The 21,025-nt window shown below is 33.7% G+C and overlaps 1 protein-coding gene across 5 annotated transcripts; it reads left to right on the top strand.

The window, feature by feature from the left end:
* The first annotated feature begins 5,918 nt into the window (after positions 1-5,918).
* Positions 5,919-19,148, top strand: LOC131060474 (vesicle-associated protein 1-3). Of its 5 annotated transcripts, none has more exons than XM_057993717.2 (10): positions 5,919-6,093; positions 6,464-6,539; positions 6,696-6,817; positions 7,783-7,853; positions 8,019-8,100; positions 8,247-8,362; positions 8,455-8,619; positions 8,885-8,926; positions 11,416-11,493; positions 18,539-19,148. In XM_057993717.2, the coding sequence occupies exons 3-10, from the start codon at positions 6,766-6,768 to the stop codon at positions 18,644-18,646; spliced, it is 714 nt and encodes a 237-aa protein (XP_057849700.1). In that variant the 5' UTR covers positions 5,919-6,093; positions 6,464-6,539; positions 6,696-6,765; the 3' UTR covers positions 18,647-19,148. The 5 variants fall into 5 exon arrangements, with proteins under 5 accessions (XP_057849700.1, XP_057849699.1, XP_057849698.1 ...); XM_057993716.2 differs by having other exon boundaries at positions 5,919-6,253; XM_057993715.2 differs by having other exon boundaries at positions 5,920-6,093; positions 6,692-6,817.
* Positions 19,149-21,025: the final 1,877 nt, after the last annotated feature.

Here is a 21,025-nt window from a genome sequence, read left to right as displayed (position 1 = left end):
TGGAGATACAATATTGGAGGTACAATTACAATGAAGGAATGAATCCTTATAAAGGATGAATGAAACCCTGGGTGCAAACCCTAATGCTAAAATTAGGAGAACTAAAACAATGCAAAGTAGGAGCTAAATTGGGTTCAACCACATTTAGAAGTAATGTTAGAAAAGAAAATTCTAGATAATAAAAAGCACCTAATTTTAGCTTAAGTGAAAAAATAATTAAAAGACCTAATTAATAAATAATTAATGATTCTTTGACAGTGGAGATGGTGGACCAAAATGAGAGAAATAGTACAAGCGGGGAGAATGATCAATTGTCCCTGTTGCAACAATATTTCTAGTCTCACTGTCTCTAATGTGCATTGAATCTCGAGTGAACTCAACTGTCTTCCTTGTCCCACTATGAGTAATATGACAAATGGAGAGAAGGTTAGAGGACAAAGATGGAACGCATAATACATCATGAAATGTACCATCATCAATGTCGATAGAACCTTTCCCGCATCCTTCATCTTCATGTTCATCTCTTAGGACTCACTAGAATCCTAGTTGCATCCATTTCAATTCTAGTAGCATTTTTCATATAACTCGTTCTCTAGGTTGTCATCTTGAGGATCAAGTGCTCTTCCAAGTGAGGGCCACCTTGAATCTTAGAGATCTTTAGAGATAGACGACAATGAAACTAACTTCTTTCCAAGAAACTCTTTCCAGACACCTTGAGGAAAAATGTCCTATCTTATTGCATGAAAAACATTTAAGAGGCAACCTTCCTTCATACTCACCTAAAGATGAATTTCTCCAACACTTACAACAAGCTACAAATCAACCATGAAAACTATATATGTGAAAGGTCTTACAAATCACAAACTAAATGTTGGAGTTATCTTTTATTAGATAATAATTATTTATTTAATTATTAGTCTATTATACTCCATGCTTAAGCTAAACTTAGGAATCTTATAATTCTTTAGGGTTTTCACCTTTATGGTTTCGAGTATCCTCTTATAAGGATTCTATCTTTGTATTTTAATAACAACTGTAATTATTGAATTGCATTCTTGTTGCACAATCAACATGACTCCTCTTTTCTGGATCTCTGAATTCTGGCCTCCATAGCTTTTTTGCTTCTCTCCTTCTATGACAAGTTTGCATGTCGGTGATCTTTGGGAGCTGTAGAGTTGATTTTTCTTCAACTCCAATACTAAACATATGTAAGTTGAAACACACAATATACATATTTCAACTTGTAATTTTCTATACAGATCAAATCTAATAATTCATATATAGCTCTACAAAACCATAAATTTAGGTAATCATTCCAATTAGGGTCGTACTAGTGTAAAGTACATTAAAATAACATATGACTTATGTGACATATTGTATAAGCTAGAGATTAAATCAAACTGTTACATATCTCATTTCAAGTTTAAATTACATACATTAAAACTTTGTTATGGTGAAAAATCAAACATGAATCAAAGGCAACAATGGTTGTTATATATTGAAGTAACCCTATCTAAACACATAATCAATACAAATGCAAGAATTTTGATTAAAAATAAAATGATACATCTAGACGTAGAAATGTCCTACAATTTTTTATACAAATCAAATATAATAATTTATCTACAACTCCTCAAACATAAATTTAGGTGACCACTTTAATTGAGGCTACATTGGCATAGAGGACATTAAAATCTAATAGTCTTATTTGATATATAGTATAAGCTATCTATTATATCAAATTATCGGCCATCTTATTTGAAGTTTAAAATAATTATAACAAATTATGAATCAACTAAGAAATTCATAAATTTGAAAGACATATTAATTAAACATATGTAGGTTGAAACACACAATGAACATTTTTAGTTGCAATCTCTATACAAATCAAATCTGATAATTCTTATTAAATCCTACAATTCATAAATTTACATAATCACTCAAATTGGGACTACATTGGCATAAATTATATTAAAATATCATATATTTGTGTGACATATTGTGTAAACTACATATAATTAAACTATTATCTATCTCATTTCAATTTTAAACTACTTACTTTATAAGTTTGTAATGGTGAACAATACAAGTAGAGGTGAAAGATAATAATGGTAGCTATATGATGAAATGACACAACACAAGCAAACAAATAATCAATATAAATAAATTTGGCAAGAATTATAATTCAAAAATAAATTAAGACCTCTAGACATCCTCAATTTTCTAAGCAAGTGATTGACTTGGTAGATTATACAAATTTAATTGGTTTTACTTGCAACAACATCTATAATGAGAGATTTTCAAGACCCATCAATGTTGTTATAGAAATCCCTTAAAAAATTTCATGGAAGCCACGAGTAAACCCATTCTTTTACATTATTAAATTATATAAATGCTTTATCATAAACTTTAACCAAAACATCACAAGGGTAAAGTGGATGACAAAGTGCCTATATTATTCTTCCTACTTCATTCCACTAGAAGAATGAAATATGACATAGTTAAATAGTTTTTTTACATGATTCAAATTCTATTTCTTCACAGTTTCTTGAAATTTCTTAATATTACATTGACATTAGATAGAGAAACACACTACGAAGAATTATGTTCATTTGCAATTCATATTTGACTTTTGCTCCTGCACAACTCGTGTCGTTGGGGTCAAAGTCATTTGCAACTCATTTTTGAAGTCTCAGATTAAACAAATGATGATAATGGAAGAAACTCCCTTCAAGTATACCCAGATCTAGCATGCTTTTAGGGTGGAGATCATTTTTTCCTTATGGAAAGATAGTAATGTTTATAGTTTTGCTCACAGTTCTATTGATACTTCTATTTCACTTTTTCCTAAAACCTCTATTTGTAACAATGTTATGCTTCAGATTCAAGTTCGAGCAAATAAAGTGGCACTTGAGGTGGCAAATCTCCAGGAGTTACTTGATCAATGGGGTAATGCCCCTTGTACTGTGGCTAGGGTCCTCCCAGAATATTTTTCTTCCCATGATTGTTCTCTACCTTGCAACCACACAAATGACTGGAGATTTTTGGCTCGACATTCACAATCCCCCAAATCTAAGGCTCCTTGTCGCCACTTTGGTGGAAGGAGCATCTCAACTCTATGATGTTCTACCTCTCCCCCATGCAGAGGTTCTACCTTTGGGTGGTCTTCAGGTGGAGCAGGGTTGTCTATTGTTGGTGGTAATAAACGGGCGTCGACTAGTGGTGGTGGTGGTTCGCCAAACTTTTCAAAGTGGCGCTCTTAGTTGTCTCTGGCGATTTCACTTGTGATGAATGAAGATAAGAGGAGGGAGAGACTAATGTTGGCAAGGGGTGGTCCCTTCCTAACATCACTCTAGACCTTGCTAATGTATGGGCTAAACCATATGACTGGGATCCCCTTCTGCTTCCCATTGGTGTTGCTCTCATCGCTTAGGTAGTTTTATTATTATTTCTACTATCTTGTTGCTTAGGCAATATCTATGTGACTTTGAGGGATGAAATCGTGTCCTTCTATTTTTTTGAGTGGATATGTGTATATATTTATAAATTAATAAAAAGTGATGCACTTATTCATAAAAAAAATGTTGACTCCACAATATTTGACAAAAATGATCATTGAAAAGAAAAGGAAAGAGACTAATGTTTCATGGTCACAAAAAACAACATCAAAATGTTAAAAGTTACAATGACAAAAAATGACAACATTGAAATATTAAAGTTTATGATTATTATAGATCCCATTGCCATAATTGATGCTTCATCATGAGAATATTGTATATCAGAATCATGACATTTATGTCTTAAACATATTTTGTTAAAAATGAATAATTACCACTTAAAATATGTACTTGAAACATGTTAAAGAATGTAACACACTCATATTGCTTTAATGACCATGTGTAATGTTACTTATGTCAAAACTCCATTAAAAGCTACATTTAGCCTCATCCATTGAGCTCCATATCGAATTTAAGGTGACCCATAACCTACCACAAATTGTCACATAACTTATCCCACCTTACTTTTCTATACAAATTCAATTTGTAGGAGAAAATGAAATGAATTGATTTATTTGCAAGAGAAAGACATTACAAATCATGAACTACACGTGTTAGTTGAAACACATAATGTGTATCTTTATTTGCAATTTCTATACAAATCAAATCTAATAATTCTTATACAATCCTACAAAACATAAATATATGCAACCACTCTAATTGGAATTACATTGACATAAAGTACATTAAACTATCATATTTCTATGTGACATATTGTGTAAGCTACATATTATATCAACTTATTACCTATCTCATTTAAAATTTAAATTACTTACTCTATAAGTCTGTACTAGTGGATGATACAAATAGAGATGAAAGACAACAATGGTAGCTATATGACGAAGTAACACAACACAATCACATAAATAATCAATACAAATAAAATTTGTAAGAATTTTGGTTCAAAAATAAATTAAGACCTTTAGACATTCTCAAATTTTAAGCAAGCAATTAACTTGATAGGCTACACAAATCTAATTGGTTTTACTTGCAAGGTCATCCATAATATTAAATTTTCAAGACTTGAAGAGCCCTATGAATGTTGTTAAAGAAATCCTTAAACAATTTCATGAAAGCCATGTGTAAACCCTTTACAATATTTAATAAAAAATGCTTTACCATAAACTTAGAATGAAGTACTACAAGGGTAAAGCGGATGACAAAGTGCCTATATCATTCTTCCTACTTTATTCCACTAGGAGAATGAAATACAATACATTTAATTATTTTTTTTACATGATTCAAATTGTATTTCTTCATAATTTCTTGAAAGTGCTTGAAATTACATTGAGATAAGATACATAAACATACTAAGAAGAATTATGTCATTTACAACTCATATTTAACTTTTGCTCCTCTACAAGTTGTGATGTTGGGGTTGAAGTCACCTGCAACTCATTTTTGAAGTCTCAAATTAAACAAATGATGATTATTGGAAGCAACACATATCCAAAGATGTTGGCTCCACATTATTTGACAAAAATGATCATCAAAAACAACAAGAAAGAGACTGATGTTTCATGGTCACAAAAAACAACATCAAAATGTTAAAGTTACAATGACAAAAAAACGACAACATTGAAATATTAAAGTTTGTGATATAATGACAAAGTCCATGTTGTAGGCACCTAAATGGTGCTGAGTTCAAATCTTCTACAAGACAAAAAAAAAATTGCGATTATAGGGGAGAGGACCCAGTAGTTGTGCACCCTAACTTCGCACTTCTCAAAATTCTACGTGAAAATTTCAAATCACTCCCAATTTTTTACAACAACTTACTTGGCAAGTCCCCTGCTTATAACTAAGGTTTCAGGGCCACATCATCAAATATGATGCCACATCAGCATGCTTTTTGCCAAGGTGTCCAAAACAAACCCCCAAAAAAGTGAGACCAATAGACATGCAAAAGGGGCCCCAATACTTGTGCAATTGATGTGGCATCACATGATTGGTTGCTTTTTACAACAAATGGTATATTTCATTCAATTATTGGTACTCATCATAGCAATAACAACTTTTAAGTCACAACTATTGATGCAATGTTGTACAAAAATTAGACATTAAATTAACAACTTCTATCACAAGAATTACAATGCGCTCAACTACTAGATTCTTTCCATAGATCTCATTGCCATAACAAATACTTCATCATGATACAATATTCTTAAAATCACAACATTTATATCTAAAATATATTTTTATTAAAATAGGGACTACCACTTGAAGTTTGTACTCGTTGAAGAATGTAACACTCTCATATTGCTCTAATAAGCATGTGCAATCTTACCTTGTCAAAACTCCATTAAAAATACATTTAACCTCATCCTTTGAAAGGTCCATATCCAATTTAAGGCGACCCATGACCTGACAGAGGTTGTCACATACCTCATCCCACCTTACTTTTCTATACGAGTTAAATTTGGAGGACGAAAGAAAAAGAACTGATTTATTTGCAAAAGAGAAAGAGACATTGATCTACTTTACCGCTTTTTAAGTTCGAACTTCCTGACGTAAGGCAGACCACAGCTTTGTCCAGGCAAGCTTAATGCTGATGTGTAGGGCAAACCGATAATGTTGGGCGCTTTTGGCTAATTTATTGCTACATAGTTCATTGCCTAGAGTATCTATGTTTTTTCAAGTGTATCTATTTATTTACTTGATATGAGCATCTAGATCTGAACTCGGATTTTTTTTAGGCAAGTTAGATGGTGCCCAAAGTCTTCTGCATTTGAATTCCCCTCTCCTTGTTTTTGGGTTTTGTTTACATTTTCAGGGTTTATGATTTGTAGTTGCATGGTTTCTTTTTCTTTCCCTAACAAGTCAATCCAAACCCTACTTGGATAAATTGCTTTAAAAGATTGTGTACTTTGTTAATGCATTTTTCAATATCTTGTTCTGGTTTGCAGGTTTGCAAAGAAGTGGGATATTTTGAGTCGAGGCAGAAGAGAGAATTTGAAGCCCTATTTCTTTCTCGTCTTGTAGGTTAGTTTTCTTTTGCAATATAGGCTGAGTGGTTTTGAGGGATTTCTTTATGCTTTACACTGAGAAAGAAGAGTCATATGAATGTCTTTTTTGGTCATTTTGTTTGTGGATTCTGTATTTACAGTTATTTACCTTAGATGTTGATGTTTTAGTCAGACGGGAATTTGCGGGAATTTATCTGGACGCTTAGTAGCAGAATTCCAGATCAAGTTCATTTTGTGAAAGAATGAGCAGTGGCGAGCTTCTCACGGTTCAGCCCACTGAGCTTAAGTTCCCATGTAAGTTCAAAAAACATCCATTTTTTGTTAATTTCAGCCGCAGGGTTTAGTTGTTAGCACTTGGGCGAGGTGTGGGGGTAAGCTTGGATCACATTCTTGAGATTTGTAAACTCGGATCTTTGTGGAATTAAGCTTGGATCGCATTCTTAAGATTTGTAAATTTGCATCATAGATGACTTAACTTTCTTTAAGACTTGTAAAACTGGTGTGGTGCATGTTTGGACCACATGTTTAGAATTTGCTAACTTGGGTCATGTTTGAATAAAATTCCTAGGATTCTTGTAGACCATGTTCTTAGGATTTGTAAACTTGGATCAGAAGGTCGAATCAAATCGTTAAGATTTGTAAACTTAAGTCACACCTGAATCATGACAATCTGTAAACTTGGGTCATGTACAAACCACATGCTTAATATTTGTAAATCCGGGCAACACACCAATCACATTCACAAGCAATGTAATCTTGGATCACCCTTGAATATCATTCTCAAAATTTGATAGCTGGAGTACATTTGAATTGCATTATTAACATTTTAAAACTGGAGTCTATAGAATCACATTTTTAAGATTCATGAATTTGGATTACCTTTGAATGTACCCCATAATTATTACACCTCAATATGGTTACATGTTTATTTGAGTATGAGTTGCCTGTTATGGTTAGGGTGATTCGAAGTGGAGTCACGCTCTTGTCAGGGCCACAATTGCCACTAAACTAAAACTTGTAGGATGGTTTGATTGATAAATATGGACACAGATTCTGGTGATTATTTGTGTAATCGGTTTGATGAGCATGCCAATGTCACTTCAGTTTCAGAAATGATATTGACATCAATGGCCAACTTGACCATTGACAGGCATCAGCTGTATGTGTTTCTTTTATTAAGAAAGAGCCGTAGTATTCTATGGCACAGTTTGTGTTTTGAAAATTCCTAATCAATGTGGATTTTTGGATATTTTGGGTAGTTGAACTCAAGAAACAGAGCTCATGTTCTCTTCAACTGTTCAACAACTCAGATCACTATGTGGCCTTCAAGGTATTCTACTATTGGCAAATTTTGTCACCATTGCATCTTCTGTATATTCTGATATTGTGTTGAACAATGATTCATTTCGTTATTAATCTATTTGCTTAGACCTGAATGCGTATGAGGCAATTTGATTTGAAGTTGAAATTTATTCCAATTGTTTTTTATTTGCAGGTCAAAACTACTTCTCCAAAGAAGTATTGTGTGCGACCTAACACTGGCATTGTATTACCAAAATCTTCTTGTGATGTTACTGGTACCACTCCTCTTTTCTAATTTCATTTATGTTACACACATTTTAGTTTGATTTCTTGCAATGAAATACAATGGATATTCTAGCAATTTAAGTGTCCTAATGACTGTTGCATATGGCACGTGCATATAATTTTTTGAAATTTCTAGTCACCATGCAAGCACAGCGGGAAGCACCTCTTGATCTTCAATGCAAAGACAAGTTCCTTGTACAGAGTGTTATAACACCTTATGGGGCAGAGATGAAGGATATTTCTCAGGATATGGTGAGTTACTTTAAACCTGGAAGTTCTTAGGGCCTTGATATAATTTGAATTTGATTTTCTCATGTTCTAAATATTCAAGAGATATATGACAGTTCAACAAGGACAATGAGAATGTTGTTGAGGAGTACAAATTAAGAGTGGTGTACGTTCCTCCACCTCAGCCTCCTTCTCCAGTACCTGAAGAATCAGAAGAGGGTACATCTCCTAGGTCTTCGTTACTGCAGAATGGAAAACAAAATATTGGCTTGTTTGAATCGGTGAGTGCCATGTTCATGTGATTTGGCTCACATTTAGTTGCACCTGCACTTAAGTGTGAGGAGGTAGATGTTTCCTTTGATGTATTTTTGATAAGTAGGGGTACTATATCACAAGGCACTTATTCATCATACTAATAGGGTACTATATCACAAGGTACTTATTCATCATACTATTACTTGTTAATGGAATTGCTTTTTAATCTAGATACTAGATAAATTATTCTCATATTTTACATGTGTACATTTTGTGTGGACATGTCTATAGGGACATAGAGATGTTGGAGAATTGAAGGCAAAACTCACTGAGGTCAGTCTTGTTTCTCTACTTGTTATTAATAAAGAATGTGATGTAAACTAGCACAACCAGAAATTGTCTTGGATTGATTATGAGGATGTACTTTGAGTATTGATTCATGTGCAAGTATAGAAATAGTTTGGATGTGATTTGTCTGTGTGTGTGTGTTTGTGTGGGTGGTTATGTGCATGTGCATGTTTGTGTTTGTGTGCATGCATTCTTGCCTGGGAAAATGCTATATTAATAATGGGGCAAATTTCCATTTGGTGTCACACAATAAGTTTAATGTTTGTTATGACCATTGACTTGTAAAAGTTGCTACACAAGCTAAAATTAAACTTACATAATTTATTGACAGCCAAATAAAAAAAAAACTGGAGACCAGCAAAAACATAAGTGGAAACTGGCAGTGAAAAATCTCCAAATAGGATTAATAATAGTCAGTCGCTGCATAGATTCTGTAAGAGCGTGTGCTTATGCATGTGTGTTTGGTCTTTATAATTGTAATTTTTTGGTGTCCGTTTCCTTCTCGAGCTTCATAATTTATGCTTGGTCCCTATGTGGAGATATTTTTGTTCAAATACTTTTTTCATGTGTGTTCATTTTGACAAATAGAAGGTTTCCTTTGTACATTTTTAGATTGGGGTTAACTTTGAGACATAATCGTAATGAATGACTTCTCATCTTTTTAGTACTTATTATTGTTCAGAACTTCAGTGAACATCAACAGAGTCACCCAAGCAATCCAAACTAAGTTGCTGGTTATAGTATATATGTAGGGTTGGCCAAGGTTCAGCTTGTTTACATTACAGACTACCTGGGCAAAACTAGCCTGTACCTGGATAGGGATCCATAGCTGGTATGAACTGTTCCAGTTACAGGCTGGGTTTTGAGCAATCCCAGTAACATTGAATCTAACTGAATCATGAAACTGTAAAGTCCCCTGTAAGGAACAGTGAATCCTTTTGTAACTTGTCAATTCGTAACTGGTTTTTTGACAGTGGAAAGTTTTCTATACGAGGACAATCATTTACATCAGATAAATCAGAGCAATATACTAATATAATAAGATTCAAGAATAGTAAGAGAAATCTCTTTTCTATAACGAGTACTGATTTGTATACACTGATATTTTTCATAAATATGATGTCAATTGAAAATGAATAAAATGGGTTTCTTAAAGAAAATAAGGCCATTTAAAACATTTTTAATTCACAATTGGTTTTTGACAATGGAAAGTGTTCTATATGAGGACAATCATTTACATCAGATAAACAAAGCAATACATTAATATAATAAGATTCAAGAATAGTAAGAGAAATCTCTTTCCTATAGAGAGTATTACAAAATTGTATTCAGTAATATTTTGCATAAATATAATAAATTGAAAATGCATAAAATGGGGTTCTTAATGAAAACAATAAAATACATGTCTGCAAATTAATACAGGTCGCACACTCAATTTTTCTGCCCAAGATTTCGTAGTTCACAACTCATATCTTAAAATTCTTTCCCCGATTAAATTTTACTTGATGAGGTGGAATTTAGAATTAAATGCTGTTGAAGAATTGATTCCAGACTGCAGCCTTCAAGAATATCCATACGTTCTAAGGCCTTCCCCAAATAAACATTTGTGACACATAGAGAGAGACCTGCAATAATTAGTAAGTTCTTCCAGGATCTTGTTAAATTTTTTGGTACTTTGTCAACATAAGCCCTGGTTATCATAATGAAACGGTGGACAAACTGAAATTGCAACCAAATACCATGAATAAAATCTCATAACCTACATAAAGGATAAGCAAAGTGAATCAATAAAATTGTTATAACTTATAGTGGTATCACATCATCTATTGGGTTGGAGCAATAGATGATGTGATACCACTATGTAGTAGTAGTAGCAAGCTGAAACAACATTGCAGTGAAAGGAGTGTGGGGATAACACATGTGGTGTTATTCAAATGTCACCTTTTGTCAGCAGAATGTAGCAGTTTGGAAATTTGGTTTATTGTTTGTTTTAAACATTAGACACTCAAATGAGCTGGCTTATAGCCTAACTTCTTGGACAGGAATGCTCTTTAACCAAACTAAAACACAATCAAAAGACTCCATTTGATGCAAATTCCATCCTCTAAGTTGAATATAAACAAACTGCCAGCATTAAGCTGGAATTATAAAGTGTGCAACTTCATCCATTAAAAAACTTTGATTCATGTTATTATTGTCTTTGTCAGTCTTTGGGATTTTAAATGGTTTTTTTGTAGGCTGGATAAACATGGGAATGTTTTCTTTGAACACTGTCTTTAAGATGCAATGTTTTCCTTCTTGAAATTGCCTGCTTTATTTATGTATGCCAGCATATCAGGCAGACTTTGCACATACAATGTTACACTTGATGTATGCATTTATAATTTTCTGGTTGAGATTGCAGTATCTGAAATCCTTTAATTCATTTAGACTAACTATGAAGCTCTTTCTTACATGAGTTGGGAATAGTGCAGGCACGTGTGATGCTTTCCAAAATAACAGAAGAAAGGAATACCATTGTTCAGCAAGCTCAACAACTGCAGCAAGAATTGGTATGTTTTGAAGTTGCATGTGCCCCTTTGAATCTTAATATGGCATCTATGGGTACATTACCACGTTTCTTTTTATATGGATTCTTATATGGTTACATATACTTCTCATTCTTCCTTTATATGGATTCTTACATTGTTTCTTAGTTACATCTACTTTGTTTCATATTAAACTGGGTGACAAAATCCCATATGATTTTGCAAAATTGAGGCTGGTAAAGCTTGTCTGCAAGACTGATATAAAATGCATTCTGAAACATAACAGGACTAAGTATTGAATGTTGCGTGGAAGTTTCTGTCAATATGAGTCAATTAGAAACAGACATTTTGTAATTCATGCAAACCTGACATTTCCCTAATTGAGGCTTGTAATACTTGCCTGCAAGGCTACATGTAAAACACATTCTAAAACAGAACAAAACTAAGTATTGAAGGTAATGGCTAGAAGATTCCGTGATATAGTTTATTAGAAACATGCATGTTACAATTCATGCAAATCCTACATCTTCCCCAATTCCCCTCAGATAGGCAGTGATTCATTTTCTTCTTATGTTACTGCATGAGATTATGTAACTCCATCTATACCATTGTCTTGAATGCAAGGAACTTCTGATAAAAAATCAGCTTGAAGTTCTTTGACAGTAGGACAAGGGGTTGCTCAGTTAACAATGTCAGGTAAAAATTAAAATTGATACTTGTATATGGTGAAAATGGATAACAACAATAACAATATTGAAAGGCTAAATGAATTCAACCACAAAACCATAGCCTAACAACAACAAAGATCCACCATAACATATGAAGATTACCTAAGACAATGCAAATCAAACGAAATCACAAAGATTATACCTTCACATGTCCAATAGGGTTTGGATCTCCATTCTTCCTATCTCCATTTTTCTTGCTTGATATATTTGCTTTCAGATTTTATGTGTGCACAAGAGCTCAACAAAGAACGGAATGTGGTTGCAAGTAGGATCGCAGTGAAGTCAATTGCATAAAAATGATTAGAATGCATAGAACGATTAGGGTTTGATAATGAGGGAAGCATCTCCTTATATAGAAGACACTATAAGAAATGAAGGGATAAGATTGAGAGGTGTAAAAGGAGGTCGGCTATGATTAGAGGGTAGGTAGAAGAAATAATAAAATAATGAAAGGGGTACGTAGTGTATGAATTAAGAGATGAATGACATGAGTAATAGGTAGAAAAGGTTAATGAATTAATTAAATAAATAAAGATTTATATAATTAATAGAAGAAGTGGGATCAATTAAATAAATAAGATATTTATTTAATTTAGGAAAAAGATAATTTAAATAAATAGATGTATTTATTTAAATGAGGAATAAGGCTAGAAGAGGATAAATGAATTAATTAAATAAATAAAGATTTATTTAATTAATAGAAGAATTAAGCTAAAATAATTAAATAAATAAATTAGACTGGACAATTTTAGGTGTCTACAATACTTGCTCCTAAAATGTTAGATCCCATTATCATTCAACATCACTTGTTTTATTTGTACAATAGTTTTTGACAGTGAGTCTTCTCATTAATGCTACAAATTCAATGTCTAGATGCTGGTCAAAAGCCAATACATCCATGTATGTTCCATGATACATGGGAGCACCTACATTGTCCGTATTACAATTTTCTCAAAGTGTTTTTTTGGGCCAGGGAGACTGGTGGTTTTGTTATAGTAGAGTATGGCTACTTATGGTTTGAGGAAGCAGGCTCTGAGTTAGGAATGATAGTTAGCTCTAGTGTGTGCTTCTTTGCTTAATATAATTCTATCCAGAGCCACTGAGGCATTTATTCCTCAGGTGTTGAAATGCGGAATGCATCATCATCAGCAATATACTGGGACATTTTTGATGAATAAGTGTTGGATTGTGATTTTTTGGTAATTCTGAAAGTGCTGAGAATGAGAAAGGAGACAAATGGTGCTAGGATAAATAGTTTAAATCCATGATTGTAAAAGCATCAAAGTCATGCTCGACAAGCTAGTCTGATGTAAATAGAATCTTGTTCAATGAAAAATCTTTTAGAAGTATGACTTGCTGTGACTTACAGATATCCCGTGTTAAAACTTAGTAGCGTTCCCTTTCTCTGATACCTTTAGCCCAGTTTGTATTTATTTATTTAATATTTATTCTTCACAATAGCTATATTTGCATTAAAGCTTGTAGCAAATTCCAACAATTCTTTTGTTTTCCCAAAGATGTTTTGGTTTTGAATCTCAAGAGGAGAAACTCAACCCAATTAATTGTTTTTTCATTATCTGTTACTGAAAAAGGCCTAATGAAAATGTACCTACACCATGGGACTAACTGTAATAACATCTGAATTTTTCGTAGATCATTACAGATTGATGTGTATACAAGTAGAGGATACTAAATAAGGCAAGATGGCTTGTGAAAAGGTTGTGAATCCCACATGGCTGCAGGAGTTCTGCACATTTTCTTCCAGGACTGGTTGGTCAAAGTAAGATCAGTACTAGCAGAAGCAAAGCTTATAAAGGTTATATCTATGAAAATAATAAGAATTGTTTGCTTTACTGGTGTGTGATGCATCAATGCCGATAATATTGAGTGCAGAGTATGAGGCACAGAGGGGCACTATCATGAATCTGGTATTGTCGGGAGACAGATTTGAGGATTGTCTTGATGTCTCCTGGCCATCTTGGGAATGCCAGCGTATTCCCAAAATAAGGGAATGCCCCCTTGAGAATTTGTTCAATAAATTTCACAAAAAAGGTGGATGTGTGACTGGCGACAGGGTTATCCTGTCCCCATCCTCCTGTACCTGAAACATCCTGAACATCCAGGATGCATGCTTTCATTCTGACTCCTGGGGATGCATCCTTGTGGACCAGTAGTTAGCACAGGCAACACCACCGACCCCTCCAGTGTATGGATTTGATATAGAGTCACTGTTAAAACTCATCTTAAAAGAATTAATTAAAAGATGGCAGATTTTTTAATGATTGAGCTGGATAGAGAGCAGAATTTGGACAGCTTTTCCCTGTTTCCAAGTGGCGAAAACCATTGAATATATAGATTTCATGTGGGTCAGATGATGTGGCCTGTTTAGTCAATTGTATGATAATATGTCAAGTACAAGTTGTTTCAAACAGTGTTTAGATGGATTCTTGGGTTCTTTTGTCCGACTTGAGTATTTAATAACCATGTGGACAAACCTTCCTTACATTCCTCAAGGATATCATTAGGATGTTGTGGCTCACTAATTTTGGACTGCATTGAATTCTTACTACTGTTTATCCTTAATTGTAGAATGGTCTCAAGGCTGGCTCAAGGCTTTTCCCATAAAGGGTCCTTATCTATAAATTCTCGTGATTTGATCCTAAGAGCCACTTGAAGATGTTATATCATGTCCAAAGACTTAAGAGGAGGCCCTCCCTAATATGGTATATAATCTAGCTATTCTTTTGTGTAAGGAATGGAATCTGACCTGAAGGCCTTCGCAAGAAGGGGTGAAATTTGACACAAAGGCCTTTACCATTAAGGGATGTAATTTGACTCGAAATCCCTTTCCGATTGGTGGTATAATAGATTTATTGAATAAGAGACTAAGCTATAATTAACTAACTACATTTTCATCAAAGAAACCAACTAAATAGTAAATATAGAGCAGCAATGATATTGATTCTTTGCTGTGTTACCAGTTGAGGTTTGGGTTTGGTACAGCCTGTATACAGATCCAGGTTTTGTCTGCACTAGGGGCCATCCAGGGTGTTGTCCCAGCTCTGTGCTTCGGTCTGGGATGAACCTGGTGCAAATTTAATTATTTTTCATGCCCAGCAGGACATTGTGGCTAATTTAGACATTAATTTTTATTTTTCCTTATATTTTTGGCATTTGACTTTGTTCACACGCCCAAAAATGCCACTCCCCCCCATTCCCGCCTTAGCCCAAAAATGTGGATTCCAAGACATTTTGAAGATAAAAACAAAGTTGTTTTCCTTATTTTGAATGCAAAACAAAAATATCATTCATCCTTGTTGAACTTAAATTGTTGCTTGCCATTGCATGAATAGACTTGAAGATTGGTGAAGGTTCCAAAATGGCTGGTTTACTTTTCCTACGCATTTGCAAGAATCCATTTGTTGCCAAGGAGATCGTAGAAAGATTTTTGTAAAAGAGGTAGGTTTCTTTTTAAGTTTTTGATATTTTTTCTTATTTTTTTTTTATAAATGAACTCTCTTGTTTTGTTTTCATGTTTCTTTCAATCTATAGCACTTATTTAATTTTTTAAAATGAGTTACGTCATGTATATGTTCTCATTTTTTTGATTCTTCAAATGTGTTGTTTATTGAACTTATTATTGTAGGGATTGCATGGCAATTGCCTTCAGCTCCTTGGACCAACCCATTTTAAAACAAACCCAAATTCTCCCCTTTGGAAATATGTTGAAATGGTTAGTAGCTTCTAGGTTGTAGGGGTTATGTTTGGATTTGTAGTGGGAGTGATGTTAGTTATTCAAGTTCATATCGAGTGAGAAGCCATTTGTGCCACATCCTTGGATTAGGCATTAAAGATTTCCTAGGAAAAAATGGTGTACCCATTCTAGAAGCACAAATCATAGTATGTATTAATGAGTAGGAAAAATACATCAAGTAGCAGATTGCAGATCAAATCATCCTTTGTTAGAGAAAGGATCTCGAGGAATGAAGCCCCCTCCACTGCCTTCTAATTTTCAATTAGTAGAGAACAACCCATTTTTGGTCACACTTAAAAGAGCAATATGCAACCTTTACACAAAAGAGATAAAATGGACCAGTGGAAATAACATTTCTGAATAAGTCTTGAGATATTGCCGAAACACATAGCTAGATGTCTATATGCAAATGGATTGACTTTCAATGTTTGCCCTCATATTGGCAATAAATGGTAAAATCAATTAATGAGGCTCCAAAGCGTACAAGGGCTTTGGTTTTGAAAAAGCATGTAGCACTTTATTGGAAGAAGAGGTGAAGTTTGTAGAGGAGTCATTGAAGCCCATAAGAGATTCGTGGGCTAAAATATGGATGTCGATTGTTTTTGATAGATGGAAAGATGCATAAAATTGGCCATTGATCAGTTTTTTCAGTGTTCCCTAAAGGGGCAATGTTTTAAAGAGCAATTAATTGTGAAGGGGAGGCGAAGGATTGTGCATTTATTGCTAACATTCTCATGACAGCCATTAAGTGGGCCCTTGAAACATTGTCCAAATCATAATAGACAATGCTAAAAAATTGTAGAGCAGCTGGTTTATTGGTTGAGGAGTGTTATTCACACATCTTTTGGACGCCTTGTGTTGTCCACTCTCACAAACTTATGCTACTAAAAAAGGCACCAAAATTGATTGGATCAAATAGGTGTATGTTGAGGCTGAAAATATCCAAATGTTCAACAACTGAAGAGATCCAAATGTTAATCACCAATCGCTATATTTAGATCATTCTCAAAATTGGAGCTGTTGAAAGCAAATGAAGCAATAAGATATATTTTAATAGATATGTTTTACTTTAGTAAAAAAATTAATTTTAATTTGATTTTCAAATAGGTTGCCGAGACCTATTCTGCTTTAACGCAATTGTCTAGAGATGACTTGCCAAGGTATGGGAAGCACTTTCTAACATGGTCATCAACCCAAATTGGTCCATATGGAGGCAATGTAGCACTACAAGGGCAGCAAATATTAAGTGGATGATCTTAGATGACATTTGGTGGCATCGTGTTGGATACCTCTTAATTTCATGAGCCCATGTTGAGTATGATCTATTAAACTGATATGGATAGGCTTTGTTTGGGCGAGACATATGATGGCCTCGAATTCAATGATTGAGAAGGTGAAGGCCATTATAAATGAGAGCAAGATATTGAAGAAATTTTCTTCAAACAACTAATCAATATTTAACCAACCCTAACTAACCCTTAACGGATTTTCCCATTTAAATTATGATTTTTGAGAAAATATTTATCTTTTGGTTTGCTGATTTATTCCTAGGACATTTTTTTCTTCTATGTTAAAGTTAAATCATTTCATTGAAATGGTTTTCTATTTTCTCTGTTGAAACTTCAAAGTAAGATGAATCTCTCTTCAAGCATAATATAGTTGAAACTACTCAAGATAGTAACATTTCTTCAATCATACTTTCATATGAATTGCAAATTATTTTGTTTGTCTCTTTCCTGTGGTGGCTTGACATACCCATGCCCATGTTGAGAAGTCCTTTTCTCTTTATTTATGGTTTCCAATTTGTAATCTCAGGCTTTTATTTGGGGCACCGCTGACTTTTATTTATTGCTGTCACAGACTCTTAAATCTGGTAGATTTTAGATTGGTATTGATGAATGCATTTGCCTGCTTCTTTATGTTGCAACTTTTACTTACCGTTTGGTGGATTAGCAGACTTGTGCCAATTACCTCTCTAAGGATGGTAATATGGTTTTAGGAAAATTCAGATATGAAGTTAATCTGTACAAGTTGTTTGGTGTGTTAATCTTTCATACAATTTGTATGGAAGGTCATCGACTTGTAATAACTTGGCATATAAATTGTGTTCAACCGTTTATCTAATATTTTTTTGAGTTTTGCTTCAGAATTTTCATGCAGATCTGATTAATTGTTTTATTTGTTAACATGGTAATTATTTGAGTTAGTGGATAGAGCCTATGGTGTCCGTATTTTTCTTTCAGTAATGGTTTGTGTGCTTTTCTTTTCCTGTATATAGTCATTCATCTCTGTGTTTGAATATGTTAGGAGCACTGAGCTCGAGTTTTAGTAGGCAGCTTCTGGAGCCCTAATTTTAAATCTGAATGAACATTAGAGAAAATCCTTTTGGTACAGAGATAAATATGTATTGTAAATTTTTCAGTTCTTCATCGGTTCATAAACTATTTGTTTCAAGTTTATGGTATGATGTGAAATTTGTAGTTTTCCTAGCATTCCAGTGTTCCTTGGTAAGGATGAGACGGGACAAAATCTTTGAAAATAAATACTTTCTAGCTTTGCACTTATACTAGTGTTTACTGTCTTGCAGACATCGGTGAAGCAGGCAACTAAAAACACCAAAGCTGGATTTTCAGTTTTATATTGTTTCATTGTTGGTCTTCTAGGTATTCTTGTAGGGTACCTGGTCCGCAAATAGATGCAGTACAAGTTGCACCTCTGTTACAAATTATCATTATTGGATATGCAAGAGATGTGATTGATACAAATTGTGAAAATGCAAGACAGAATGGAAACTTTGATTTTGTTATTTGCTGCTGAAGTAATAGGCCGACTTTCTTAAGGACACTTGTTTATTTCAATCATGCCTAGAAATGTTTGGGCAGTGTTCAAGTCACATCACGATCAGGAAAACACGCAATATTTTTTTTGGCAGTGTTTGGCATGCTGAGGATGGATTGTTCTTTGTAATGAAGTATAGTGACAGGCATGTGCTCATCAAGCTGCCCTGTGCATTCTTTTACTGGATTCATTACTCTGTTGTCCATCAACAGGTTGATGGGACTCGCATTATGATTGTTCTTGTACAACGTTACCTTGGGTTTTCCTGCTTAATTTAATGGGATGTAATTTACAAACCTGCCGGTTTCAATCAGTACTTGGTGATTCTAAAATTACAAGATTTGCTTTAGTTTTTGATTTGTTTGTATTGTTGACTATGAATTGCAAATATGGATAACATTTGATGATGATAATGATAATTATATTCACCAATATATAAGCATTTGGTGATGAATATAATGATAATGATAATAAAAATATTTAATGTGCTATACAACTAATTTGCCTGACTTGGCTGTGTAATGTGCGGGCATAATTCTCGATTCGCTGCAGGTTTATCAATTCGGCCTGCAAGTTTGCCATCCTTGTTATTGTTATGAATGTTTTAACCCTTAAACTCCGCAAAACTGAAACCATATATAAGCTAAATGAAAAAGCAATCCCTTTATAAGTTAAATGACATACTCAATTGACCCATATTCAATTGACAGCGAACTAAAGAATTATCTTTAAGTATTCTACCTTTCTCCTTGTTTCGCAGAGCCTTGACGTGTATGCAGCACCCAAGAGGACGAATTTCTTTTTAATATTGTGGTTATTCATATACACGTTAAAAACAGATTGCAAGAGGACGAATTTCTTTTTAATAAAATCTTTGCTGTACTTAAATTTCTTCTTACGAAAGAGTTTCATTGTTCTAGATTTGCAAGATGTAACAATATTTATTAGATTTTCTTCTTCTACACTTCAATACTTAACTAAACTCTAGCCCACCAATTGAGAAGCTTTTTTTCAATCATTGTATTTAGATTCTGTTGAAGACTGGTTTTCGGTTATGAGACAATCTTGGCTTTGCTCAATTTTGATTTAGTTTTGATGAGTATTGTACGATTGTCTTTGCAGGATAGATTTTACAACAAATTGTGTCTTTCTATTAAAGCTTGGGTTTTTTACTTTCGATAGAATCATGGTTTTCTTATTACTGTCCTTGTTTAGTCGTTGGTCTCTTTTGTAGATTAAGTCTTTGGGATGAATAATCTGACTAATTGAGGATTATTATCACACAAATAGCAACATACTATTTTCAATTGTAAAGAAATGTTCAAACATTGACTTGGAAAGCTATTATTTGAGTTATTCTAGATTTTGAAGAATATATTCCTTTTTAATTATTATAGGTAAATGTTTTTAATTGTAGCTATGAGTTTGGTAGAGATGGGTTTTGGAATGGACCCAAACCCTTATACATGAAACTATTACAACAATTTGTCGCAATTAGCATCATTTTGATGTTCTTGTTGCATTCTTGTGGCACATCCAACACCTTGTTAATGCATTAGTAGCTTCTGCAAGATAAGACTCTCCTAACTCAGTAATCTCCTCTATTCTGTTATTGGCTTATTCATCTATGCTATTAGATTATCTGATTCATGCTTTATATAACATTGATCATAATTATGATTTTGACAATTGGATAAAGATAGATTAGATCGACGACTTGCTTAACATAGTTAAGTGTCGATCTAAATGCTATTGGACTAGTAACTCGATAGCATATTAATGTCGATTCATTTATGAATCGACATTAATATACTATCGGGGTATTAATCTGATAGCATATGAAATGCAATTAGTTATCAGACTTATTTACTTTGACACCGATTTACTATCGGGTGTGTTTACCAATCTGTTATCATTTACAATGGCACCGATTCACTATCGGGTGTGATTATCGAACTATTATTATTTGCAATGATACCAATTCATTATCGGGTATGTTTACAGATTTGTTATCATTTACACTAGCACCGATTAGTTATCATTGAATGGATCAGTTGATATTGGTAAGAGTCACGACCAAGTGACATCTTGGTCGGACATGTCTTTTAGACATGTCCGATCAAGGTGCCACTTGATCGTGACAACCTTACTATATATACATCATTCAAAAGAAAGGAGATGACATTGAAATCGATACATGTTCATCCTCCATACTTGCAGCAAACGAAAGAAAAAT

Source organism: Cryptomeria japonica, chromosome 3 (assembly GCF_030272615.1).
Source record: "Cryptomeria japonica chromosome 3, Sugi_1.0, whole genome shotgun sequence".
Lineage (NCBI taxonomy): Eukaryota > Viridiplantae > Streptophyta > Pinopsida > Cupressales > Cupressaceae > Cryptomeria > Cryptomeria japonica.
This window is presented reverse-complemented; position numbering and strand designations above follow the sequence as displayed.